The following is a 13594-nucleotide window of genomic DNA, read 5'->3' as shown; positions in this document are numbered from 1 at the left end:
TAGGCCTCCTCAGGCAATCCACAATCCAACGGAACTAATGGCCCTCTGTTTATCATGTAGACTGTAGTACTGACTGCATCTGCCCAAAAAATAGGTGGTAATCCAGCGTGCAACCTCATGCTTCTAGCACGCTCATTTATGGTTATGTTCATACGTTCAACAACTCCATTTTGTTGTGGTGTTCTAGGAATGGTCTTCTCCATTATGATACCCAAAGTTGCACAGTATTCCTTGAACCCGCCATCAATATACTCACCACCATTATCAGACCTCAAACATTTCAGTTTCAAGCCTATCTCAGTCTCAACCATGACCTTCCAAATTTTGAACACATTAAATACTTCGGATTTATGCTTCAAAAAATAAACCCATACCTTCCTACTGTATTCATCAATGAACGTGACATAGTGACGAGAACCTCCAAGGGATGCCACTGGGGAAGGTCCCCACACATTTGTGTGCATAAGGTCTAGTTTTTCTTTCTTCAGTGTTCTGCCACTTTTCAAGAAGTTGACCTTCTTTTGTTTCCCCATAGAGGGGGGGGGTTAGTCCCCCAAATAGATTTTTCAAGTTCAAGTTTATGTCCAACATGAAGATCATCTTCGCACTTGGTGTTAGTGTTGACGACTTCATGTGCACTGGAAAACAGTTTCCAGTGTTAGTGCCCCAACATGAGAAAAACATAAAAAACAAGAGAATCTCTAAACCTTTACAGTGCACTTAATTACAACATAATCCTTAAACCCCAAATTAGGTAAAACAACCATTATTACTACACGAATAAGTTATTTAATGTATAATTAAATATACTAATATATTTATTAATTGAATTAGATATTTTATTGTCCATTAATATGGTAATTACATGAGATACCTACATGATTAATTACAAATAATAAATAAATAACATTATAAATAACAAAAACGAAAGTAATACGTTGAGTTATTAATTTATTAATAGCATATGATATACTTTAACCTAAAAATGAATAATTTAAGAGAAAAAATTGATCTAATCATAACTTTAACATACTATATATTTGTACATAATATATTTTATGTATTATTAATTAATAATATATTATCACAAAATTTAAAACTATTAGTTTAATTAACTATAGCAATTGGATAATTATGCCAAAAATAATTTATCAAATATTTATTTTAACAATATTTTAATTATGACTATTAAATCACTATTTTAATATAGTAATTGTAAAATAAATATATTAAATAAATAAAAATAATTATTTTATAAATAAAAATAATTATTTTATAAATAAAAATTATAAATTAATGATTTTTATGAAGATAGTTTAATTTTTCCTAACTTAGGAAAAATTAAACCATCGTCGTCTTCCTCAGCTACGAACCAGAGGGCAACGACGATGGCAACGGGGACGGGCTAGTAGGCAACGGCGACAGTGGCGGGCAACACCGACAGAGGGCTGCGGAACGAGAGAGGGTGTGCGACAGAGAGAGCCCCAAGAGACAGCCCCGCGCGTGAGTCATGTAGATGATTCTCAAAATCGGGCGGAAATCACTTTATGCCGTTTACTCTTGGGACATGAACTCTTAAGTCATGGATGTTCATGTACATGACATGAATTTTGGCGTTCCCTAACGACCTCAGGACATGAACTGCGTAATGCGCATGAAGATCATGTCCTGAGTCATGTGCACTAACACCCCCCCCCCCCCCCCCCCCCCCCCCCCCCCTCCCATAATGCAACTCTCACACATACCGAGATCAACTGATTTTAGTTCAGGTAGCTTGCCTCTGGACAACAGTTCTTTCATGCCCTTCTAACTCATATGGCCAAGCTTGCAATGCGACAAATCTACTGTGCTTTTTGCAATGGTAGTAACAATAATGTTATTCAAACCATTAGTCGAATAGAGTGTACCGGTTTTCTTACCCCGAGCCAATACCAATGCCCCTTTGGTGACCTTCCAGGTGATATCTGAGAACACCACTGAATGGCCACAATTATCAAGTTGCCCAACAGAAATGAGGTTCTTCTTCAACTCAGGAATGTGTCTGGCCTTTTGCAAGGTCCATTTGTTCTTATTGGGGAGTGCAATGTCAATGTCTCCCATCCCCACCACGTTTAAAGCCTCTCCATCAGCCAAATACACCTTCCCAAAGTTACCTGCAACATAGTTTTACATTATCTCCCGATGGCAACTGGACTATGAACTGTAAGCAATAGTGCATCCTGTACTTCTTCAGTTACCACATTAGCACTATCATTCTCGATATTCTTAGGGTTTTTACAGTTCTTCTTTATGTGTCTAGTTTTGCCACAATTCCAGCAAGTTACCTACTTACCAGGCCTTAACTTGTTTTTGCCCCTGTTCTTTGATTTTGATCTGCCTTTGTTTGAGTTTCTGTCATGTGATCTCCCCCAAGAATCAACATTCAATGCTGAACTCGAACTCGAGGTCTCACCAGAATCCCTCTTGCGCACCTCCTCAACCAAAATCAAATCACGAATATCATCATATTTTAACTTTGATTTACTGGCAGAATTACTGACAACCATTCTCATGGCTTACCAACTATTTGGCAATGAGGCCAATAGTATTAGTGCATGTATCTCATCATCAAATTCAATTTCAACAAATGACAATTGATTTGTGATAGTATTAAAATCATTTAGATGTTGTGCAACAAACGTACCATCTGCCATCTTCAAATTGAATAACTATTTCATCAAATAAACCTTGTTATTCGTTGAAGGATTTTCATACATACCTGACAAAGTTGCTATGAGACCCGCAGTCGTCTTCACCTTGCTGACGTTGGGTGCAACGGATCTTGACAGGGTTAGCCAAATAATCCCCAGAACCTGTCGATCCAACAGATTCCAATCAGCCTCCTCCATTTTTTCTGGTTTCTTCCCCAACAGTGGAAGATGGAGTTTCTTTCCATAGAAGTAGTCCTCTATATGCATCCTCCAGTATCCAAAGTTCGTGCCATCGAACTTCTTAATTCCCAATACCTTCACTTCGTCTCCAGCCATCGTTTTCCTTCAGACCCGAACCTCAACTCTGATACCAGTTGTTATGAAAACTATGACAATAAAGTAAACGGTATGACACAAAATTTACGTGGTTCGATAAATTGCCTACGTCTACGAGAGCTGCAGAGGATTTTATTATAATGGAGGAGTCACAATAAGGTTTTTACTCACAGTAGTACACAACCTCACCTTTACAACAAGTCCAGAGAGTTCTCTATAACAGCAGTGACGGGTGCCGAGAGCCTCTCTTTGCTACCTCTACTAGTAGCATCGGAACGACTCTCTGCTACCTCTACCGGCAGCACCGGAACGTCTCTCTGCTACCTCTACCGACAACAACGTCGACTTGCCTCTGCCGGTAGCTATGAAGCTTCTCACTGCTTCCTCTTGCTGGCCACAACGACGCAGATGTGAGGTCCCGAGAGAAATCCCTTGTTTCAGCTGCTTAACTCTCGCCGCCCTCAAATCTGCTGAAGACAACTCCACCCTAGTGAGAAAAATACAGCTTCAGTTCAGCTTCCTGATTTTCGAAGGAGTTTTTCCGCAACGAGAACAAGTTCTCTTTCCACCCTATTTTTGTGAGTCCCGAGAAAGATGAAAGGTAACCTCGAGGGAGATTTAATTTCTCCTTGAGTACAGCACACGACATTTAAAAGAAAATTGGAAAATGCCCTCCATGTCCTACTCATACGTGTGGACAAGGCTCCACATTACTCAACATCAGGTCCAATTCCACTCGAATCATTTGGCCACCATGTAGGCCATCTTTTGTAACGCTTGTGAAACACGTATATAAATATGTGTATATAATCATATAATATTATATATTTATTAGACATTAATATACAAATATTTTTCCAATTTTATTTTATTTTTAAAATGGAACTATAAACAATGATAATAATCATAATGAATACCATATATTGACTCAACTAGCCAATACATACCATACAATCAAATCTACTAGATATATACACATATAAAGGGTTGATCCAATATAAAAAGCCATTTGGTGTAAATACATGCGAAACACTATCTCAGTCGTTCGATCATGATCAAACAACTAAGATAACATTTTGCATGTTTCGCACCAAATGATTTTTCGTATTGGATCAGTCATGAAGTAAAACATATGTAACTATAAAATAATGTTTTTAAATAATTGAACTAATTAATTTAGATAATTTAAAACATTTAAATTAATTTTAAATAATATTACTGTTAAAATATAAACTAAATTTTCTTATTAATAATATGTTTGTTGTTATTAATGTTAATATTTTTATCACATTATTAAATCTTTTATAATAGTAAAGGATTTATTATTTGAAACTTTATAGTAATTTTAAAATTTTATGTGAAATAGTTATATGAAAATTATAGATTTTTGTTTCATAACTATTAGATTGTGTTAATTAAATGAGTGGATTAATTAAAATAGAGTGAAATATATTTTCAACTTAAATTAAACAAATAAGGAGAGAGGAGGACCAAATTTCATTCTTCAAATTTGTAGGGAGATAGATTCAAATTCTTTGGTTTAGAAAATGTATCCCAACTTTGAAAATGCCACGTGTAGGGCTGCGAGAATCCCGTGATGATCGAGGCGGACGTCTGAAACCACGGGCACTGTTGACCCATTGTTTAGTTAATCCAATGGCCAGAACTGTACTAACCATGGACGATGAACCTGACTTTGTCTATAAAGGCATCCACTTGGCTTCTTCATTTTTGGTTCTTCAGACCGGACTTCGTTAACCGAGAGAAACTTTTAGCAGTGCGAGAGATGGCGACCATCAAGGCTGTTAAAGCTAGGCAGATCTTCGACAGCCGTGGAAACCCTACTGTTGAGGTGATTTTTCTTATCAATGTCTTTCCTCGTCTGTTCACTTTATTCAAGGATCTGGATCGCTTTTTCTGTTTTTCTATGGATGTCCGACCTTGTTCCAATTTGTGATTTATTCCGCTTGATTTCTTTAGTCTGCGTCCTGGTCTGAGGTTTGATCGTTGATCGAACTTGTTATTTGGATTTGTTTCTTCTTTTCTAGTTTGTGGAACTTTGATTTTACTGCTGTGCATAGTAAGAGTACTGAGCTGTCATGATTATTTCAGGTGGATGTTACTTGTAGCAACGGGGTTTTTGCTAGGGCTGCCGTGCCAAGTGGTGCTTCTACAGGTATAATAAATGGAGATTATCCTTCTTTGATGGATATCTGTGACATGTTGTGCTTTGTTGATCTTTTTCGATTTGTTTCTTTTGTTTGATTTATTCGATGTTAACATGCGGCTCAGTACGATTTTATGGGTTGTCTTTTGCACCTTTGCTACTTTTTATTGTTATTTTTTTTTTTTTTTTTTTTGAATATTGATAACACACGCACAAACCCCTCTTACCCTTTGTGAGACTTGAACCTGAGACTGTGCACTAGACACCCCCCATGTGACCATTGAGCCAAAGGCCCAAGTCACTTCACAGTTCCTCTGTTTGATAGGCCGGTACTGATATTTTTTTTGAATTCGTTTGAGTAGGTAGATGTGTATTATGCACATGTCTGATATTTTATTAACTTCCTCTTGGGAAAAGAATTTCAGTCGGATTATAAGGTTTGTGTAATTGGTTCCGTGGAAGTTCATTGCATTTCTTGCGTTAGTAATGTGCAGACTTGCTTCCCACGAATACTTCTCCAGAAGTTCCGGCCCCAATGAGAGGATTTCCTTGCTAGAGCAGCTTTTTTGAAGAGTCAAAACATTCATTTTTTTGTAATAACAAAGTCCAAAGATCCATTTTTTGAAAATAAAATAAAGTGGTGAGATCAGGTGGGATTTGTTGGAAGGTGTCTATGTGGAATAGGTAAGTCCACCGGGGTAGTGACTCTACTTTTTAGGACCATGTTATGCAAGAGTAAGCTGCAATAACAACTGAAAGCGGTACTTAAGCGAGAGAAATTTGTGTCATTGTGGTCAAGAAAAAATGATGGATTCATTTGCTATATAAAATCATTGATTATAAAACTGTTGTTGCTAAAATTTATTACCTTAAGAATTTGCAGCACTAGTATAGGATGCGGAAATGAGATTTAGATTTGGAAATGAAAGAAGGAAAAAATGGAAAAGTAGAATTATGAAATGGATTGTAGAAACTTCTGTGAAACTCGTACCATCCAAAAAAAACTTTTGTGAAACACTTAATTATCAAAACACTACTTGGAGACTTGTAGAAAGCATTTAATAATTGAACAAGAAGCATTTAAAAAGGGTCTGTGACAAATGATCCCAACGATTATTATTGCTTTTACTTGTTAACAACAATGTATAGTAAAAAAATGTTAGTAAGATATGATAACTTTTACTTAATAAGCAACTTCTTTTGGACCAAGCAATTAATTATTTTTCATTTTTCTCCATTTTTTCTCTTATACTATACTAAAAAAATGGAGAAAAATATCTGATATCTTGTGGAGTTTTTGGAAATTAGTAATGAACTTAGTGTAGGTTTCCTTACAACTCTGGGAATGTTTTTTATAAGTTTTTGTAAATTTTATTATAAAAATCAGTAAAGTTGCTTTTTTATCACTGAAGAAAGTTTCGTACCCCCATAAAAGCATTTCCCTGTAATTATGGTTTGCATCATTACCTTACCGTGGAGTTGCATCATCTTTTTGATTCACCATTTAGTTACCTGTTTTACCTCGGCTATTATTTCATGTATTTTGCTTGTATGTTTAATTTGCAAACATGCACTGCCTTTGAAGTGCTAATAGGTCTCCGTGCATTCTTATTTTTTAGGTGTATACGAAGCTCTGGAACTGAGGGATGGGGGTTCTGACTATCTTGGAAAAGGTGTTCTTAAGGTTTGTATTACTACATGAGCCTGTAATTCCCTCCATTGGTGACACATTTTATGTCTATAATGAGTTTGTGATGGTTACATGTTTTTATGCTATAGGCTGTTGAGAATGTCAATGCAATAATTGGGCCTGCCTTAATTGGAAAGGTAGTACTTTTGATATTCTCTACTTTGTTGAGTTATTTGTGTAATTGTCTCCTTATGTGTTACTTGTTATGACTACAGGATCCAACTGAGCAGACTAAGATTGACAATTTCATGGTCCAAGAACTTGATGGAACAGTTAATGAATGGGGTTGGTGCAAACAAAAGGTAATTAATTATACTCTAGTGGCTGATCCCACCATGTTTTATGACATCTGTCATAATGTAACCTTTTTTGTTTTGGATTATAATATCAGCTTGGTGCAAATGCTATCCTAGCAGTTTCTCTTGCCGTCTGCAAAGCAGGAGCTATTGCGAAGAATATCCCTCTATACCAGGTTAGAATCGTAGATAGTTTACCTCATCCTTCCTGCGTATCTTTCCTTCAGAAATTTAGTAAATTGCAATATTAATTTGTTCCATGTTGTTCAGCACATTGCCAATCTTGCTGGGAACAAGACCTTAGTATTGCCTGTACCTGCTTTCAATGTGATCAATGGAGGATCTCATGCTGGCAACAAACTTGCAATGCAGGTAATATCATAAACAAATCACGTATGCTAGGTTGGTTATTAACTTAAGTTATGGATGTGCAATGCGAAATTTTCTCAATTTATCCGCATTTGTTTTACAGGAGTTTATGATCCTTCCCGTAGGGGCCTCCTCATTCAAGGAAGCCATGAAAATGGGAGTAGAAGTGTATCACCATTTGAAGGTACCATTTCATTTTGTCTTTGACCATTTTGCAGTGCAAGTTTTCTTTCAGGTGCATTTATGATTGTCTTTTTGACTGTTCCAGGCTGTAATTAAGAAGAAATATGGCCAAGATGCTACCAATGTTGGTGATGAAGGTGGTTTTGCTCCTAATATTCAGGTCAGATGCCTGTTCTAGTCGATGTTTATGAAAGAATTTAGCCTTTTGGTTTTTTTATGACTGTTATCAATAAGTTTGTGAATTTCTTGGGACATAGTTGCTATGCTGTGAGTCTGACTTTCTGTGAGTTTCTGGAAATTCAGGAGAACAAAGAGGGTCTTGAACTCTTGAAGACAGCTATTGCAAAAGCTGGATATACTGGCAAGGTAACTTTACTGATCCTTTTTGCTTTTGGGCCTTTGTCTCTTTTCTCAGAGGCCTAATTGGACCTGACTAAGAATTTGAATTCATATTTTTTGCAGGTAGTCATCGGAATGGATGTGGCTGCATCTGAGTTTTATGACAACAAGGATAAGACTTATGATTTGAATTTCAAAGAGGAAGTAAGGCTACTTTCTGCTATACAGTGGTAGAATGACATGTATTGTACCTTGTTTGTAAAATGTTTCGTGTTTGATGTCTAACGTTGTTGCTTGCCACAGAACAATGATGGATCCGAGAAAATTTCTGGAGACAGCTTGAAGAATGTCTACAAGTCCTTCGTGACTGACTACCCGATTGTGTCTATTGAAGACCCATTTGACCAGGATGATTGGGAGCATTACAACAAGCTGACTACCGAGATTGGCGAGAAAGTACAGATCGTCGGAGATGATCTTCTTGTTACTAACCCAAAAGTATGATGCTGTTGCTAGTTTTAGACAGTTCAGAACTACTTTTGTATGATCTTGATCTTCATTTTTAATGTAACTGCTGCAGCGTGTGGAGAAAGCAATCAAGGAAAAGTCGTGCAATGCCCTTCTGTTGAAGGTATTTCTCATTCTTCAAATCTTTGAGATTGGATCTTGCTTCTTTTCCGTCTCACTCATGTCCACCAATTCCATCAATTTCTTGACTATATTGGCAGGTCAACCAAATTGGCTCAGTCACCGAGAGCATTGAGGCTGTTAAGATGTCCAAACGTGCTGGCTGGGGTGTGATGGCGAGTCACCGGAGGTGGGTTCTGCTATACAATTTTAGCCAGAGTTGCATTTCTAACATTATTGCAAGCTGTGAATATGGGAAACTAATTCTTTATTTCGGTTTATTGGATGCAGTGGTGAAACAGAGGATACGTTTATAGCTGATCTTTCAGTGGGTTTGGCAACAGTAAGAACTCTCTGCCTTTCTTTTTAATGTAGCTGCGCGGATGGGTTAACTGCAGAAGTTGACACGCCTTCATTATTCTTGTGAAATAGGGTCAGATCAAGACGGGAGCTCCTTGCAGGTCTGAGCGCCTTGCCAAATATAACCAGGTAATTAACCTAAGCCATGACTGTATTTCCATGGAGTCGAAAAACGAAAAAACAGAGGCTTGGATGTTGACTGGTATCGGAATTTAATTGCACGCAGCTCCTTAGGATCGAGGAGGAACTTGGATCTGCTGCAGTGTATGCGGGGGCGAAATTCCGAGTCCCAGTCGAACCCTACTAAGCAGGATATGGGAAAGAAGAAAAGGGTGTCAGAGGAGACGTTATCGTGGCGAGTGGTGCCATCTGATAATTTTATACTTGAGGTAAATAAGTTGAGGAATAAATTTTGGTTGCCCGAACTTGCTTGTTTATGAGGATGCGTTTTTTCACCGCAGTAGTTGTACGGGAGTGAAATCTTGGACCAATTAGCATTTGAAGGAATGGTTTATCATTTGCTTGCTTTCGGGTCTCGGATTGATTGGTTTTCTCATGGTGATTCCGCCCATAAATATCGTTTTCATAGAAACTAAGCACATGGATTAAGAACCAGTGAGGATGACTTCAATGCAGAGATTCTTGGCTCTTGGATTTTATTTTTTACCAACTTTTCTTCTTAATTAATCTTCAATATGAATTGAATGAAACATTTCATTTCAAAACCAATCAACCGTCCAACTCGGTAATCAATCCCGTAAGAGATAGGCAAGGACGAGGAGTAACCATGGCAGATATCCATTCCAAATATTTACATCTGAAATTTGTTTGCGTCTATTGCTCTTCATCAAACTCATCCATTCATAGATATAGATCTAATAATTTTTGCAATCCAATTGCACCCTTAATTTTATTTTTTACCTTGGTCGAAACACATCCTATCCCTCTGAAAACCAATGGATAGAAATCATCAGGAGGGATGCTCCTTTCTTCCAGGAGAAGAGGGGAAACAGAATCCATGCTGATATGCACAAAGAAAGTGAAAAAGCTGGTTATCAGCCTTTCTCTTTTCCTGTCATTCACTTGAGACCAATTCAAAAGAACAAAAAGAAAGTTTTAGCTAATTTATCTAAAATTCTAGATGGAAAAAGAGTGGCCAAAACTAAACTTTATTCAAGATGAAACTCCGCGACATCAGTGCAACTGTTTAACTTACAATGCAAAAAGTTTGCAACATTTCTTCTCAATTCAATTACCCACCTTCATAAAGGATAACAGATTACTCCATAAATATTAACTACAAATCTTCCTGGTAGCTCATAAAAGTATTTCTGTCATGCAATTTGAGAGATGAAAGTCTGAGTCACCTTAAACTTCATAATATGGTTCCAGCAATGAAGGTTGCTGTCCTCTGCACTGATATTGAATCTCATATGCAAGTCATTTTCCAAACTCTTCCAGGACACCAGAAAAACAGCCTACACAGTAGGACCCCATGAAACCTTACCTCTAAATAGCAGATAAATACAGATTAAACACAGTATTCAACTGCAGAAGCACATTTTATTGCTCATATCAATTCTGTTCTAAAAAGAAAATTGGTAAAAACAGCTCTAGAATTTGTCCATGAAAGATAAAAAAAAATAAAGCACCAGCCTTGCTATACCACACTTCTCATAGGGAACAAAATCTATAAAATAAGAAAATATAATCAAGAAATGATGATGGGAACAGCATAGGGTGGCAAAAATATGTATAGGTGAAGTGGCTTCACAATAAATGCAATTAGACAATCACAATTCTCAACTCATACTAAACTTAGAAAGGCACTTACTCAGAAAGAGAAGATGGAGAAGGGGTAAAGAAGAAAAAAGAACCTCTAATTTCCAACCCTACTATAAAATCTTTTGCGACAAAACGGCTAGCATTGTGAAGAATCTTCCTTAAGGGGGCCGTCAGATAGGAAATGTTTCAGCTCAATTCATCCATGTAAGGAACTGAACTCTAAATTTTACACTTAAAAAAATCTCAAAAACACAATGAGGTCAAACACTAAATTTAACATACACAATGAGGTCAAGCACTATATTCATAAATAAATAAACAACAGCTCTTTCAACCTTTCTATAGCCTATGCTGTAGCTAGTTCATCAGTCTTCCTCAGCTCTAACCATGACTTGGCTGCATCTTTAGTGGTCAAAAACCAGCCAACCTTATCTGGTGCTTCGTGAAATGGAGCCTGCAATTCCTTCAAATGAGACACAAAAACAGTTGCCAACCCAGTCTCTGAGTACTTGTGCTTGCCATGACCTGTATGGATTCCAAGCAAGGGGGGCAACTCCTCTCCATTTTCTAGTGATTTGGACAAGTCGTTTATCCATACATGCAAAGCTGTTAAAGCAGCACCCAATGAGAGGCTTCGGACGTGCAGAGACCACTGGGTAGCCGATTTGGAGTGTATCGTGTTATAAATGTCAAGCTCAAGCCCTAGGTCTAACAATTCACAACCTTTTTCCATTAGATCAAGATTAACACATAGATCAATCAAGCAATTACAATACGCCTTTTTCACTTCCTGACTAATGTTTCCCAATAATTCTCTAGTCATTTGTTTCAATAATCCAGCCTCACTTTCTTCATCCACCAATTGCTTCACTGCTGAACCCAAATCAGGCTTAGCCTTTTCAACACAAGAAACTAACTTACTAAGTTCTTCTTTTGGTGTTTGAGTCATCACATTTAAAAGACACCCGCAAAACCGATCATCCGGAGTAATTCCCAGTTTCAAAAGCCAATTAAAAGTCCGGACCACATCATCAGTTCTTTTTGCTTTCCCATAACATTGGATAATTGAAGTCAGAATAAAGATATTAGGTTCAAACCCTGCTGCTAACATCTTATTTAAAGCCCTTTCTGCCTCTACAACTTGCCCACTACAAGAAAATATTGTAACTAATGAAGAAAAACTCCAACTATCAGGTTGACAAGTCTCTGATTTCTCCATCTCTTCAAAAATCTGAACAGCTTCATCAACACATCCAATATCTGCACACATAGCTAACAGAGTATTGTATAAAATAACAGTCAACTCCATCCCCTTCTCCTTCATTTCTCTGTATACACTAAGCGCATCATCAGGATAACGAGCCCTACAATACCCTCGTAACAGTGCAGCATAAGTGTTCCAATTTGGCAAAATCCCATGATCATTCATCTCTTTATAGATTGTTTTAACTTGCCACGGCCTTCCTGCTCGCCCCATGGCATCGAGTATAGTATTATATATAACTACATTTGGCTTAACACCTAGAGCTTTCATCTCTTCATACACATTCAGAGCCCCATCAAAATTGCCACTTGACCCATAAACCCGAATCAAGGTTGAGAAAGTCACTAAATCAAGCCGCCATCTCTCCTTCCTTGCCTTGTCATACAAACTTAAAGCCAACTCAACATTACCTGCCCGCCCGTAAGCATCAATCATCGCAGAGAAAGTGATATCATCAGGTAAACACCCACACTCGGGCATCTTTTCAAACCACTCAATGGCCTTACTGGGCAAAGAACATAACCTTGCACAACTAATTATAGTGGAAAATGTAACATTATCTGGTTTAACTCCTCGCTGAATCATCTCTCCCAACAACCACTCTGCCCTATCCCATTTCCTACTCTTCTTAAGAACCTTCAAAGTGACATTGTACAAAATCGTCTCGCGCTTTAGACTAGTCTTATTCTGAAAATGTCTAAGCGCAAGAATCGTATTTTCCGGATTCTCCATATTGTTCAGCACAATCACCACATCCTGCTCTAATGGGTTTTCCCCCAAAATACTAGCAACTTTGGAAACATCTTCTTCAGTCGAGTTACATACGTTCAAAGACTCAGACAATTTCACCAGAGAGGAGTACCTGCCCTCAGTCGATAGCTGGCGAAGGCGCGAGGCACGGGGACTGTTGGGATTTACCCAGACAGAGTTCCGCGAAGAGGTATTTCTACCCGGGTTTTGAACAGATTGAGGTTTAGGAGAGTCGGGTGTGGGATTTAATGATTCCTGAGACGGAGTTTGGGTTGTTAGAGGGCTGTGGGCATGGGGAGTGAAAGCGGTCCTGGGAGACACGAACTTGAGAGAGGTGCGAACGACTTTGGTGTTCCACGGCTGGAAAGAGGAGGATATTTGGAGCACTGAAGAACGAGAAATTGGATTGCTGAAGGGATGGTCGTGGAAGGACTGAGAAGGCGAAGAAATATTGAGGGCCATCTCTTCACTAAATCTTCATTGACACCCCGAGGGAAGCAGCCTTATCAGATTGCTTGAAACAGCGACGAGGGAAGCCTGCCCCGTCTGTAATAGACTCGGCCGACTGTGGACTCGGGACTCGGGACTCGGGACTCGGGACTCGGATAAAACATATTACTTGTTATAACGAGCATCTTGGGACTATTTTCATGTCTTAAATAATAGCAAAATAGGGCATTTTCATGTGGGTCCGAGTCTTGATGGACCGGGTCCCCTCGTGAATCACTATGGTTGGGA

General features: G+C 38.1%; 2 protein-coding genes across 2 annotated transcripts; one reads left to right on the top strand and one right to left on the bottom strand.

Annotated features, from left to right (window-relative positions):
- Nucleotides 1–4757: 4757 nt before the first annotated feature.
- LOC137965625 (enolase-like) lies at nucleotides 4758–9587 on the top strand. The gene is made up of 17 exons (XM_068811899.1): nucleotides 4758–4878; nucleotides 5139–5202; nucleotides 6813–6877; nucleotides 6973–7020; nucleotides 7099–7185; nucleotides 7275–7355; nucleotides 7450–7551; nucleotides 7652–7732; nucleotides 7817–7891; nucleotides 8035–8097; nucleotides 8194–8274; nucleotides 8374–8568; nucleotides 8651–8701; nucleotides 8799–8887; nucleotides 8989–9040; nucleotides 9130–9186; nucleotides 9284–9587. Exons 1-17 carry the CDS (start codon nucleotides 4813–4815, stop codon nucleotides 9362–9364), a joined length of 1338 nt encoding a protein of 445 aa, XP_068668000.1. The 5' UTR covers nucleotides 4758–4812; the 3' UTR covers nucleotides 9365–9587.
- A 1343-nt stretch (nucleotides 9588–10930) lies between these two features.
- On the bottom strand, nucleotides 10931–13406 carry LOC137966414 (pentatricopeptide repeat-containing protein At4g16390, chloroplastic-like). The gene has a single exon (XM_068813010.1). It carries the CDS (start codon nucleotides 13316–13318, stop codon nucleotides 11189–11191), a length of 2130 nt encoding a protein of 709 aa, XP_068669111.1. The 5' UTR covers nucleotides 13319–13406; the 3' UTR covers nucleotides 10931–11188.
- Nucleotides 13407–13594: the final 188 nt, after the last annotated feature.

This window comes from Aristolochia californica, unplaced genomic scaffold (assembly GCF_029961685.1).
Source record: "Aristolochia californica isolate CCGP_79_NKW_82.1479 unplaced genomic scaffold, dmAriCali1.0.hap1 SCAF_5, whole genome shotgun sequence".
NCBI classification, from domain to species: domain Eukaryota; kingdom Viridiplantae; phylum Streptophyta; class Magnoliopsida; order Piperales; family Aristolochiaceae; genus Aristolochia; species Aristolochia californica.
Note: the sequence above shows the minus strand (reverse complement) of the source record. Positions and strands in the feature narration are given on the sequence as shown.

Coding starts and splice junctions, on each gene's coding strand:
- LOC137965625 (XM_068811899.1), top strand. CDS start 4,813: ATGGCGACCATCAAGGCTGTTAAAGCTAGGCAGATCTTCGACAGCCGT. Junction 7,186..7,274: donor GGGGTTGGTGCAAACAAAAG/GTAATTAATTAT, acceptor TTATAATATCAG/CTTGGTGCAAATGCTATCCT. Junction 7,356..7,449: donor AGAATATCCCTCTATACCAG/GTTAGAATCGTA, acceptor CATGTTGTTCAG/CACATTGCCAATCTTGCTGG.
- LOC137966414 (XM_068813010.1), bottom strand. CDS start 13,318: ATGGCCCTCAATATTTCTTCGCCTTCTCAGTCCTTCCACGACCATCCC.